Source organism: Phaenicophaeus curvirostris, chromosome 5, assembly GCF_032191515.1.
Source record: "Phaenicophaeus curvirostris isolate KB17595 chromosome 5, BPBGC_Pcur_1.0, whole genome shotgun sequence".
Taxonomy (NCBI): domain Eukaryota; kingdom Metazoa; phylum Chordata; class Aves; order Cuculiformes; family Cuculidae; genus Phaenicophaeus; species Phaenicophaeus curvirostris.
Window position 1 is genome coordinate 16,861,066 of NC_091396.1, and position 13,899 is coordinate 16,874,964.

At 41.6% G+C, this 13,899-nt stretch overlaps 1 protein-coding gene across 3 annotated transcripts in view; it reads left to right on the top strand.

The window, feature by feature from the left end:
* Positions 1 to 13,899, top strand: part of OSBPL5 (oxysterol binding protein like 5) — a 180,400-nt gene that overhangs the window by 111,406 nt on the left and 55,095 nt on the right. For all 3 annotated transcript variants that reach the window (XM_069857726.1, XM_069857727.1, XM_069857728.1), the window contains exons 2-3: positions 900 to 1,056; positions 7,052 to 7,125. In XM_069857726.1, the coding sequence (XP_069713827.1) occupies positions 900 to 1,056; positions 7,052 to 7,125 (231 nt within the window). The remainder of the gene's footprint in view (positions 1 to 899; positions 1,057 to 7,051; positions 7,126 to 13,899) is intronic.

Consider the following 13,899-nt stretch of genomic DNA (forward strand, 5'->3'; position numbering starts at 1 on the left):
TGTGCTCTGTAATGCCCACCCACAGGCTGAGTTACGCTTTCTACTGCTAGCAAGAGCCCTGCCTCTGGCTGCACATGGGAAGAGAATAAAGCTTCTAACGCAGGAAGGAGACAGTCGTAATATCTGTTTGTAATGGGTAAGAAAGAACTGCTTGTTGGATGGGTATAAAAGAAACCTTTAATTCTAGCCAGGGTAGTCTAATGCATTAGCCAAGTGATGATAAAGAGCACTGTACCACCAGGGTCTTGTACGGGGATGCAGAGAGGCTTTTGGGGAGAAAAATGCTGTTCTTTACCCTCACAGAGTGGCAAGGTTTATCTTATTGATCAAACTGCAAGACTGATCTAACTACCATTTTAAAGAAAACTGGAATTATTTATATGTACTGTAATAGGAAATAAGGACAGGAATGACTCTGGCATTATTGCTCTGCTCTCTACAGCCAATGCAGCTGGTCTTCCTCTGTGCAGCTCAGCTTAAATGGTGATTTATGCAGACATGGTTTAACTCTGCTGATACCAATGGAGTTACATTTATGAAAAAGACTCTAAAACCTTAAGGAAAAAAAAGAGTTTTAGCTGCTGTGCACTGGATAAACCCAGTAAGTAGCTATTATCCTAGATAGATCCTTGTAGGTAGGAGGGTGTTACACTGCCTGGATTCACTAAGGAGCAGTGTGTCCTGCTTCCTTGCAGTTTGCAAATATTGCAAGTCAGCAAATCAGTAGCTTCAAACTAATTTAACTATTTTTTTTTCCTGCATAGCCTTCTGGCACTCTATAAAAAGATCTGGCTTACTGCATAGGATTAGGCGGCTTTGAAGCAGCGGAGTCATCTGGGTGTGAAACTTCTATTTCCTGTGTCTTGAAATGAACTGTTATTTCTACCTTTCTTTTTCAGAAAACCCCCACAGCTCATGCCATGAAGGAGGAGAACTTTCTTCGTCGCAGGTTCTCCCTCTGCCCGGCCTCATCCACCCCTCAGAAGGTTGATCCTCGCAAGCTGACACGCAATCTGTTCTTTGGGGCCGACAATGACATCTACCCACTCAGCCCAGGTTGGTTTCTGGTGTGTCAGTGCAGAAAGAAGTGTGTCTCAGGTGGTTGACTGCAAGTAGATACTTCAGCATTCTGCTAGGAAGCAAAGAGAAACAAGTTAATGTGAAGGGAAGAGAAGCTGTTGTGACAGAGGTATTACTGGATCCCAAACAGTGATGCTTTTGTGATGCTATTGTCTTTCATTGCCATGGCATTAAATGGGAACAAAGGGCATCAAAGCTGGGGTTCAAAACTACTTGAACAGTGCATGGGCTCATATTTAAAAAATCACTAATGTTTTCAGGTGCTTCCACTTTCAGGCACTTGATGTGTTTCACCCTAAGCGTTGGACTTGTTTAAGATTTACTGGCCCCATTTGCAGACGTTTAATAGCAGGTTTCCCTGTTCAGATTTAGAGCCCAGGATAAATATTACAAGGGCAAACTTTCTGTGGTTAATGTTCTGTAAATATCTACAAGCACTACATGTACTAGGATCTTGACAGGTTGCATTGAATGGCAGACTGGCTTTAAGAATTCTTTTTGCTTCTTTTTTGCTTTGAATTTCCTAGCACCCTTTTGGAAGGAAATAGAGCTCATTTTATTGTTTCTGAATTTGTTGCTAACAATGAACATCCAAGTCTTTCCTTGACTGCGGTCTGCAAACAATGCTTCCATTCCAGTCTGTAAACAAGTGCTTCAGGGAACAATCACAAGTTTGTAGAGCTGTCATTTGCAGCTGCCATGTCAATGCTAAATAATCAAACCTCACAGCACCTTTGTGAGCTCTCAAAACACAGATATCTAGAGAAAGAACATAACACCTGTCAAAAGTTTTCAGTGTCTGTATAGATGTAACACCGGACAGACTCTCTGCGCTTTGCATATGTAAAGCAAAACCAGGTCTGGGTTTCCAAAGTTAATTGTCTTTCAGTGCAAAGTTTTTTAGGGCTTCTGATTTTGCAGGTATTTCTGTTTGTATGTGTCTTCTTTAAGGCAATGGGGATGCTATTTTCAGCAGTGCTGACTAATCCTGGCTGTCACTGAGGTTTCTGGAAGCTTCAACCATCTTTTGATAATCAAATTGAAAACAACTTAAAATGGGACACCAAATATCTTATGCAACTTAAAACTTACAGGTAGTTTTGAACAGCTAGCTGCCCAGAAGTACCATCCATACAAATGTGTGATAAGTAAATAGCAGTTTTACTTCTGTTATCCTTGGGAGCTGAAAGGCTGATTTTTCAGGCTGGAGTCACTTCCCCTTGCTTCCAGGAGACAGGGAGTCATAGCTTAGGGTTTGCCCATTCTTCAGTTCTTACCAGCATTTTCACTGCTAAAAAGTTACTGACTCCTTCACAGAGGTATTTCAGTGTTGTAATCTTTCAGAAACCAGGGAAAGTTGAGGGTTTCAGCATGGAGGAGTTTGCTGGAAGAGTTTATCTCTTCCTTGGCTTTCCCCATCACCTTATTTCTCCTTGATCCCTGCTGGCAGCTGGACCAAACAGGCTTTACTGGGCTCAGCAGAACAAGTACGTTGAGCCACACTGGAGCTTTTGTTCTGCTATACAGTTCTCCTGAGTAGCCCTCTGTATTGCAAAGGAAGAGCATAGGCCAGAGAGTTTGTAAAGGAGAGAATATCCCTTTTAAACAAATAGAAGTTATTGCTTCTGTCAGGGTATTTCTTGCAGAGAGTCTAGGTTTTGTCCATCCTTACTCTTTTTTTCCTAAGTCCTTTACTTTCTTTCCTGGTCCCCACAGGGCTGTCTTGCCTCTTTGTTTTCCTCGCATTTCCCATAAGAAGTTCTTCACGTTCAGTTGCCATTTCCCGTGGTGGGATCTCCTTTCACTCCTTCACAGCTGCTTCTGCCTTGTTTTCCTCTGAACTTTTTGTACCTTCCCCCCACCTTCTCCCATCCCTTTGAAGGATGCTGCTATCACCGTAGATAAGCCACAGGTCTCTGTCCGTAAGCTGCATTCAATATTTCTCTTTCTCCGGTTTTTCTTTGAGTTCTCAAGGCTTTTTTGTTTTTCTGCCTGACCCCAGCAGAATTTATTTACGAGAGCACTGGGCTTGTTGAGGTTGGCAGGTGCTGTGGGCAGTGTAGGCAGCAAAGCCCAGTGATTTCCCTCAAGGAATTCGGTGGGTTGCAGGATGACTGGAGCTGCAGGTCTCGCAGCACCAACACCTAGGATTAGCCCTTCAACAACAAAGATGTGCAAGTAAATAATTCAGTGAGAAGGGCCTGACAGACTTTACACCTCAGGCAAGCTACACTATGAGGATTCAGTTCAGCGAGAGAATTATTTTTTAAAGGAAGCATATGGGAAATGCAGAGGACATGATCTGAAATAACAGGACTTTTTGCTTCTTGCTTATGTACAAAATGTTTATGATTCTGGTAACTAAGAGAAATTTGAAGAAGGCTTTTTTTTTTATAGGAAGTTCACAAACTAGAGACATGAGTTCATGTTCCTTGCCCTTGTCTCTCTTTCACTTAGCAAAATTCTCCGGAGAGAATCTTTCTCTTTCAGAGGGTAGGAAATTTATTGGGAGAATAGCTAAAAGGACTTCTAGGTAATGTCTCTTTTTGACTAGACCGTGAGATCACAGTGTCTTTCAATAAAAATTTAGATTAGCTTACTGCATCCTAAGGTATGCCCTTTCGTGAATATGGGAATTTAACTGTGATAAATGCATGGAACTGCGTTTCAGTCTGGTGTACACACTAGACCATGTAGCTGGTATTTACAGCAGTAATGGGTTTTATTCACAACAGTTTTTGGCACTCATCAGAGCTTGTATTTCCTCTCATAGTTATCCAGATACTTTATCAGAAAGCCTATAAATTAATAGTTCGTACTGTGTGGAGCTAATAATGAATTTCTCAATAACCCAGTAATTTTGCTTCCTGTTACCATTGATCAGTCATGCTTGCTGTAGCATTCATTGTGAAGGGGAAAAGCAAATTCACCTTTAGGACTGAAGCCCAGCAGAAAACCAAAGAATGCGAATAGTTACTGTTCTGGAAAGGAACTAAGTATTTCTTTTTCTTGTGCATGACAGTAATGGGATAAAAGAAGGTATCAGTAATTCTACTCTGTGACCACAGGACTGGAGTGTTGGCAGTTTTTGTTATGATATGTGAGGGCTTTTTCCATAACCACCACTGATTCCCTTCCCAAAATATTTTTCGTTATTTGGTGCAAAACTTCTGAGCTACTTTATGGAGGAGCCTTCTTTGCATGCCCTACTAGCAGCAAGCACTTTAAGTCAGGAGAGACTCAAGTCTGTTTCTGTTGTGGGCATTATGTTTTCTAGATCACAGAGATAAGAACTTCAGCTTCAATAGCCAGTTAATATTTAGCTTCTTGTATCTTTTTATGTGGTTTCCTATTTATTTTCTCGAGGCAGCTATGTCTGTTTTGCTCTGGGTGGGACTCTTGCTGTTGGACTTTCTATGCACTTAACCATGTGTATGGGTTTTTGAGAAACTTGCCCATCATTTCAGTGAAGTTTGGTTTCCAAACAAAGGCTGTCTCTCTCTTTCTGTGTGGCTACAGCAAGTCTTAATTGAGACAGACAGCAAAGATAGCTCTCCTTCGAAAAATGACTTTTCTCTCACAAGTGGCAATAGGCTTAACAAGTTTGGCGTAAGAAACAAGTATGTGCCAGTCCATAAACATGTCTTATGAATTGTAGCAAATGATATGCTAAGAGTGAACAGTTACATGTTCCCATTTTTCATAATATTCTGTGAGCATGATGGTGCACAACCTCATGAACAGTGAAAATCTGATTGTGCAGGTGCAAACCCTTTTCACTGTTCTGCTGAGAGAAGGCAGAAATCTCTTATGTCCAGGCTTTTTGTATAGATACCAGTTTGGAGTTAAGCTTTCTTTAAGAAAGGAGACATAATAAAGAATGGATGTGAATTCTATTATGCTAATAGACGCCATTCTCTCAGAGCAGGCAGCAACTGATTCTCATTAACTTTACTTCAACTTGTAGAGGATGTGTTACTTCCCCATACCCGTGCAGCAGCTACATGGCTCTGTGAGTTTATTCCAACCTCCTCTTCATCTGTTGGGAGAGTGGGGGCTATAGAGAGCAAGGCGCCATCAGAGACAGAAAAAATTTAGAGGTGCAGGTCCTAAACCGCAGACAGAAGGGCTTATGGCCATCCCGCTTGTCATGGTAGCACAAGGGGGCTGTCAAATATCTGACCACTTGGGACTTTCTCCTGCCCACAAACATAAGGCTCCTGAGTGTGTTTCAAGGGGAGGAGTGGCAGTAAAGTAGCTCGGTTAAGGTATAGGTTCCCTGTTATTGCACCGCCTTCCTATGTGACTGCATGTGTCCTTCCTCTGCTTCATTTCCCCACATGAGCAACTCACACTCTATTCCTCTTCTCCCAGGCTTGGAAATGTTTGCTTTCTGTGTCAACGTAGCTACATGCGTGTGCACAGTGCAGCACTATGTCACAGGGTGAGAAACACAGCTGAAACCCCCACCATCCCAGTCACCTTGTGGAAAGCTGAACACCTTCTAGGAACACAAAGCCTTTTCTTAAATTTGAGAATGGATACGTCAAACTGCCTGTTAATGCCTGTAAAAAGGGCATATTTTTTGTCTTGCCTCTTTAGCAGTGAAACCCTATAGTACAGTTGCAGTTACAATAGGACATGCTTGTTCTCTCACATGTCCCATGATGGAAGTGCAGAACATGACCATGAGGATAGATATTTTTCAGTGAGCTTCATTGGCTGGATTTTCTAATGGTGCTTGGCTTCTTAAATGGCTGCTCTGAAAACTCTTGGGGACTTTGTGGATTCTGACACTTCTGTGACAACGTCTGCTGACTTCAGGAGAATCAGGATTTTCCCTTGCTGATTTTTTGATTTGGTGCTGTTTCCAAGATTGGCCCACACAATGTTTAAAAACATTTTTAACAGTTCTCATATTTACAGTGTGCTACAAATGGATTATATTTCACTGTCTCGCTGGTTCTTTGCTGCATCCAGTATACTGAAGATCTGATTGCTAACAATTTTGAGAAGAACATTGCATTGCAATTGGATAACAATGAATGTCTTAGCACTAAAAAGCTAGTCTCATCAGATGCTATTTTTGGCTTTCTTTTTTTTTTCAATAGCAGCTCTATGCTTTTCTTATACTGTATGGACATGATTAAAGTTGGCAAAAAGAACAAAATTTACTATTACATTTTATTGCTTGGACAAGAGCTGCCCACACTCATGCTACTATATAATGTGTACAGTGTACTGCGTGTTTGATATAATTGTCTAGTGGAAATATATCTCTACTATGATTTAAAAGTGTCAAAGTGTTCATAAATACCCTTGTTAATTGAAAAAAAATCTTGTTTTAAAAAATAACTCCGTCAGAAGAATGATCTTCTGCAGGTCTTTTTAAATTTTGTTTTCTTAGTTATGTCTAGATGCTGTTCTGTCTTCTGTAACATTTTATGATCATGGTTATTATTTGTCAAACAAAGCGTGCTATCAAATGCATCTGTGTATAGTTTCCAGATACTGACCAAGGAAGCTAATGCATTGAATAGCTGCTTATTAGCTGAATTCCATTTATTATTTGCATTGAATGAGGCATAGGGTCTGTAAGAAAAGAACAAACTGTGGTAATGTAATTAAGACTGCATCATAATGCAGACATGGAAGGGAGTTAAGTAAGGATGCATGAACAATGCTATTTCTGTTTTTTTCCAGCCTTCATATGCTGGACTTTGCAACCATCATGCTGGTTTACCACAGTGTTTTCAGACCTAACTTTAAAGCAGTACTTGCTGCATACTGCATGCATCTGGATCCAGACTAATTTGAGCTCTGCAAGATGCCTCGCTGTGATCCTGGTGTGCCTGTTCCAGCTCATGAGGGCTTCTCTTGCTTGCTGTTAGCAGTAGCTCTTCCAAGGCCATGAGTAGCCACAATTTTGCACAGAATTTCTCTTTTTCTGAATCACATTTATTTGTTGCAGGAAAAGACGTGGAAGGAAACAGCCCATCAGCGCTGAGGGATGAGATACCACAGACTCCGAACTCCATTAGTAAGGTACGGTGGGGTAGGGATCCATCCCTAATCTTGCATTCATTTCTTCTCAGGTTGTTATTAATCGTTCATCTTTTGTTTAAAGTCATTGAGAAAGCCTCTTCCTCTGTTCCTGCAGGAACTGTGTGTGCGTGTTTTCAGAAAAAGAAAATGACTGGGTTTGCATGTTTGGGCAAACAGAGAACCCCCACTTTCCTCTGACTTGATAGAACCCACCAAAGAAGAACCCTGTTTATGTGGGCCTCATTTGACAGTGTAATTAAGTATGAAAAATTATGGTTAAAAGGTTGATTTTTGTCAGCAGAGGTGTCTCCTGCTGTTCCTGATCAGCAGGGCATTCATAAACCTTAATTGTTTTGGAAGAGAAAGCTGTAATATTTAGTGTAGAGCGTAGCATCCAAAACTGTGAGTTGAGATCCTGGGAGAGAGCCCTGGGAATTGGTGTAAGAGGGAGGGAATGCAAACTAACCGATATTTCCTGAACACGTTTCCATTCAGCCTGTTATTGAGAGGTAAAACTGGATCTAAAGGCTCTGGGTGAAGCCTGGCCCTCCATCTAGAGTTACTGAGTGCCTGGGTTTGATTTCCTGTAGAGATGGAATCATCTTATAAAGTAGATCTGACTTCAAGATTCATGTACAGGCTTTTTTGGCTGCAGCTCCCTGACGTGTTTCTGAAGAGTAACTAGAAGTAGGAGCAAGGCCTGTTACTAAATTTTAAACTAAATTTATTCAACTATGAAGCTATAAAATGCAAATGACACCAGCTGAAATGAAAATATGAAGGAAGCAGCTGCAGATGAGTGCTTTCTTATAATACATGAAAACAGGTGTTGCATCTTCAAATATATTTGACTGTGCTGGCCTGGAGCTTGCAGGTTGTTCTGCTGGGATGCCCTGGCAGAGGTCAGCACAGGGAGATGGTGATGTGAGGACTTTGGGAGCACGTAACCAAGGGCTAGTGTACTTGTCATATGCTATTGTTAGAACCTGGCAAGCTGCAAACCCATCTTGGTTTTGCTTTTTCAGGCAGGTTCCTTATGGGAACCAAGCCTCCCATTTATCCTGCCAGTGGAGAAGCCCAAGGACCAGGTAACCTGGGCTTTTTTTTAAAGCCGGATGGCTTGCACACCTTGCAAGGAGTGGTGTTAAATTCCCAATGTCTTGGGAATGTAAAGAAGGACTTTTTCTGAACGGAACAACTTAGAACACTGAAATGCTGTCTGAAAGAGTTTTTGTTTGATTTCTGTGATGCAGAATGAACACAAGAGTAGGAATGTAATCATGAGAGGTTATCTGGGTGGGAGCATGGCCCAGGTGTGTTTTCCCAGTGTCTGGGCCTGCCTTGCTATTTAGTCTCCAGGAGGTGAGTTTTTGAAAGTAGAGGCAGCCTTGGAAGACATGGGTGCCCATCTAGTTTTCTGCCATGCTTTGTGTGCACTTGGGAGGCAGTGGTGGGTCTCTCCTTGACAGTGTCAAGAGCAGTTGTTAAGGAGAGATAAGAGAAAATGCACAGTGCAAAACAACTGACTCAAAACAAATGGGGGTCTGGACCTGGGTTGGTGAAAACAAAGCTTGTGTCCAAGACCTCTGTTTTACAATAGTCAAAATTCCTCTGAAGCACCAATGGATTAAAACTGAGTGTGAGGACTAAAACTGAGCGTGAGGACCTCATAACACCAAGCTTCAACTTGCCTACTCATTTGCAGTGTTGCAGGCAATTGCTTTACCTAATGAATGGCCAGAACTGCGTTTTACTTAACTCCCTGAACATTCTGCTTAGACTCACAATCTTTGATTCAGAGACTTTCCACCTCACTGGACCTGTGCAGTAGTGCCTGCCATTCTCACTTCACTCTGCTTCACCTTGCTGTGTTATATGCTACCTTGTTCTTCTCCAGTCATGTAACTTTCCTCCTGTCTTGCTTTGCAGTGTCAGTGAAAGTAGGCAGTCCCTGCTGTGAAATGTCTTGTACCTTAAATATTTAGGCAAACTGGTAGTCAATTTGCTTAATATTTCGTTTTTCACATCCACTCAGCTCTAAGGCTATAAAATGAAACCTTACTGTCAGATGTCCAAAACTGTAAGTAGGGATCTGTCACAGTGTTTCAGTTTAAAAATAAATAGCAATTCCACCTACCTGAACCACAGGAGGGAGTGTGTGCTAATTGGGTTATGTTTAGATTCCTCATAGCAAAGGGGCAATAATTTTTAGAAACCAGACTGTAGGGTGTGCAGGTTTAATTAATGGATTAAAAAGTAAATATTGTAGGTAACAGGTCTGTGCCATGAATACTTACCCTTCTTTTGGTGCTGTGGATATAACAAATCTTGTTGTGAATCAGTGTTCCTTCAGCAGCACTATTTTGGTGTATCACACCACATTGATTCTTTTCACCCAGTAATGAGAGAAAAGAAAAGCCAGTCGAGTGATTTGGTGTTTGGACTGGAACCTAGGGGACCTTGAATTCCCAGCTCTGACTTTGAGTCCCTGCATCTCCCCAGGCAGTTGCGTTTCTGTTTCACATTTCATCAGTGAGATGGAAGCAGTTCTACATTTCATCCACTCGAGCCGTATCGACACTGTATGATGGAGGGCACTGCAGGTTTCCCAGGTTACCAGACACCAAGCAGAATATCTCCTCAGAATCCTATAAATGTCTGTGAACTTGTGAGTTGTGAAGCCATTTAATTGCAATGACACCACCCTGTGCTGGAGCTCACAGCTGGACTGCTAGTCTCTGTCTGAGGTGTGAACACATCCAGGGAAGTATTTGATGCTGGAACATTTGCTTTCAGTGTGTTTATGTAGTTTTTAGCAATATATATTTCTGATTTCGGTTGTGCCTTTTCACTCAAGATTTTATTAAAATAAATCTTAGATACAGTTCAGCTACATATTACATTGCTAACTTTACTGTAGTGTATTTTATCCTATTTCATTTTTCAAGTGAAGTCTCTTTCCTCTTCTTTGTCAAGTGGGAAAAAAAAATTCTAGCTTATTTCTTTCAGTTTGTTTGTCATCTTGGTTTCTCTCTTTTTTTAGAGCCCTTTAGCCTTGTTTCTTGGGACCAGTGCTCATAGTGAAGTGTGAAAGTATCGCAGAACTATCCATAAGCCTTGAGCTTGTCTCTGCAGCCAGACAGTGCAGTTAGCATGCACCTGGTAGTGACAGAAGATGACTTTCTTTCATTCTGTGTCTCATTTGGCACTGTTAGCATCCCTTAAGGCACCTTTTATTGCAGTATGTGGTGTTGCATTTTCTATTTCTTTCCTTCGTATGCTTGCCTACTTATCCTACTGTCTGGAGAGCAACCGGGTCTCTTGAAATAAATGCAGAGAATTGAATTGTATTTTAAAGTATAGTAAAACAAATCTTGAAGTTGGTGCTCAGTGGTACTTCACTCTTTTCAGTCCCCCACTAATGCCACAATGACGTCTGAAATTATCACACTGTAGGAGTATGGCTGTTGTGTGCACAGTTGTATGACAAATGGGATGACAAAGCTTAGATTGCGTTGTTCATCACAAATGAGTTTTTCCACATGCCTGAATTGTTCCAGTCTTTATTGTGTGATTTGTAATCTGAAATATAAATATAAGTGGCCGCTAGAAATTTATCTTAACTTCAAAGTAGTTTGAAACAGCTCATATCGATCACTTGAGATTTAAGCTACAACTCCTATGCTATCTCAAAGTTCATCCTGGTAGATCCACCAATCATAATCTTAAACTCTGAGTTAGTTCCACTGTGGTTATATTTGGGACTATAATAAAAGATCATTCATGTCTCTGGCAGCCAGCAAAGGCACCTTTCCCTCTGTTCTCACTTAGCCAACAAACTGAGGAATCAGTTGTCAGAGAGATCCAGGTGTTGCAGGAATCACCTCAGAGAGGCTCAAGAGTGAAGCACTCCTCTGTGTGCTAAACACAGCTTATTGGAAAGCTTGGCCCTTCCAGGTGGTGTTACGCTTAACTGGATCCTTGCTGACTTTTCATTTCCATACTTTATGCTGCCAGCATTGTGGATGAAATAATTTTGGAGTTTGTTGTCTCTATCGAGACTTACACTGCTTACACTCTGTTCCTGTGCCCTGGCCCATGTAGACCTTGCTTCTTTCATTCCATGTGCAGCATTTTAGGGTAATCACTGTCATCCACAGAGGGCTTTGCAGCTGATTCCAAGTGAGCAGAGATGTAGCCTGGAGTATCCCGGGAAAAGGGCGTAGACAAGGAGTGGGATTTTGCACTTAGAGGTAGGAAACATGAAGCATCCCTAATTTATGTAGGTGCATACAAGCCCTGAAATGTCCACGTGCCTCACACTGGGGAATGCAGACAGTAGTAACTGTTCACTTACAGAAATGAGGTCTCCAAGTTGGTAGCTTTGGATAAGCCACAGCAGTCCTGTCATGTCACCTCAGGCCACAGACGATCATAATTTCTTACTCTAGTGTTTCTGGTGGGGGAGATGAGGATAAATGGAGGTAGTAAAATTGAAATAATTCATTAAACCATTTAGCAAAGGATATTATAAGCTGAATATCCGGTTGCTTTTAATTGCTCACTTTCTTGTTTTCTTTAAACTCAGCCTAGGAGTAAAAGCTGTATCTGTAGCTAGAGGGGAAAGCAAAGCTTTGATTCAGATTTCTGCTTACCACTACAACTGCATCCGTCATGTGAAACAGCAATTTCCCATCTCACCTAAAATGTTCTAAACTTGAATATCGTTCTTGAGATGAAAGGCACACTTAATGATCATAAAGAAATCCCATGGAGTCTGTGACTTTTTCTTTAATTACTCTAATCTGGCAAAATGAAGTGAAACATTCCTCTAAACAGTAGTATAACTAGATATTTGGAGTTGCTTGGCTAGCTGAATTTCACCAAGGATTTTCCCTACAAAATTCTGTCATGTCAGCTGTTTATTTATACAGGCGTTTGTGCTAATCATTGTGCTCTTTCAGTGTTGTATAAACACAGTTGCTGTGTCTTTGTAACGTTGAAATAAGGAAGGTTGTTTTTTTATTTTTTTTTTTTTCAAACAAGGAAGTTGTAGGTGAAAATTGTTTAACTTGCTGTAAAGCGGCATATTAATTGAAGGGTAATCTTTCATAATGCAAAGCTTGTTTTTCAATAAGAATAATTTCAATAAGAATCATAGGACTGAGACCAATGGCGTGAGGTTTAACAAAGCCAAATGCTGAGTCGTGCAGTTGGGGCACAACAACCCTGTGCAGCTACAGACTAGGAGAAGTCTGGCTGCAAAGCTGCCTGGAGGAGAAGGACCTGGGGGTGTTGGTTGACAGCCGACTGAACATGAGCCAGCAGTGTGCCCAGGTGGCCAAGAAGGCCAATGGCATCTTGGCTTGGATCAGAAACGGCGTGACCAGCAGGTCCAGGGAGGTTATTCTCCCTCTGTACTCGGCACTGGTGAGACCGCTCCTCGAATACTGTGTTCGGTTCTGAGCCCCTCACCATAAGAAGGATGTTGAGGCTCTGGAGCGAGTCCAGAGAAAAGCAATGAAGCTGGTGAAGGGTCTGGAGAACAGGCCTTATGAGGAACGGCTAATAGAGCTGGGGTTGTTTAGCCTGGAGAAGAGGAGGTTGAGGGGAGACTTTATTGCTCTCTACAACTACCTGAAAGGAGGTTGTGAAGAGGAGGGTGCTGGCCTCTTCTCCCAAGTGACAGGGGACAGGACAAGAGGGAATGGCCTCAAGCTCTGCCAGGGGAGGTTCAGGCTTGACACCAGGAAAAAATTTTTCACAGAAAGGGTCATTGGGCACTGGGACAGGCTGCCCAGGGAGGTGGTTGAGTCACCTTCCCTGGGGGTGTTTAAGGGATGGGTAGACGAGATGCTGAGAGGCATGGTTTAGTGATTGATGGGAATGGTTGGACTCGATGGTCCAGTGGGTCTTTTCCAACCTAGTGATTCTGTGATTTCACTGATTGTACTTCGCTGTGGATGAGCTGTTAACTCACAATAAAATAGAAAAGTTTTGAAAAAGAACTGCTTAGAGTGAATTGAAAACAAAGTTGTTTAAATGTGATTGAGATATTTGCAAATATGCACATCAGTAACAAGAAGCTCTTCACTTCCAATGTTAAACCGAGCTTTTCCATAGTGCTTATGCTACTTTGTGAACTTTTGTTTCGTTTTTTTTTTTTATCTCTGTAGTGATACTGGTCTGTAGCAATGATATCTAGAAAAGATACTGGAGAAATTACATGTGAGCAAAGATATGTCTCCCATGTGATGACTATTTGTGTTGTTGTGAAAAGTAATTTATGACAATGACTAGTTTTGTTCTGCTTTCAAATTCCCATTTGATTTTGTCTCTCTCACTTGGATGCAAAGAAGAAAAACGAGTGACTTGAAAGCTGCAACTGGTGTTAACATGCAGACCACAGCGTGAGAATTACTTTATTTTAATGTTTCTGACTTGGAATAAATGTGTCTGTTTGTCTCTCATTAAATGTTTCTTGTGTTCGTCCCGTGCAGCAACAATTGCCTGCACTAAACAACAGTATATTCCTCTTGCTGTTCTCCATGGCACTGCAGGGTGATGGGCTGGCATCCTCCTCACCAGAGTCAATCACAGACTGTTTTTTCTCTGAAATGATTTAGTTCGTCTTGGAAGTGAAGTCACCAAAAATACACTGGATCGGAATGGTGCTATTGTGAGGATTCTGTATGCTCTTTTACAAACCCTAGCAGGAGTGTAAGGGTATTGTGATAACTGCTAACAATCAGCAGTGGATGTCCAGAGCTACAT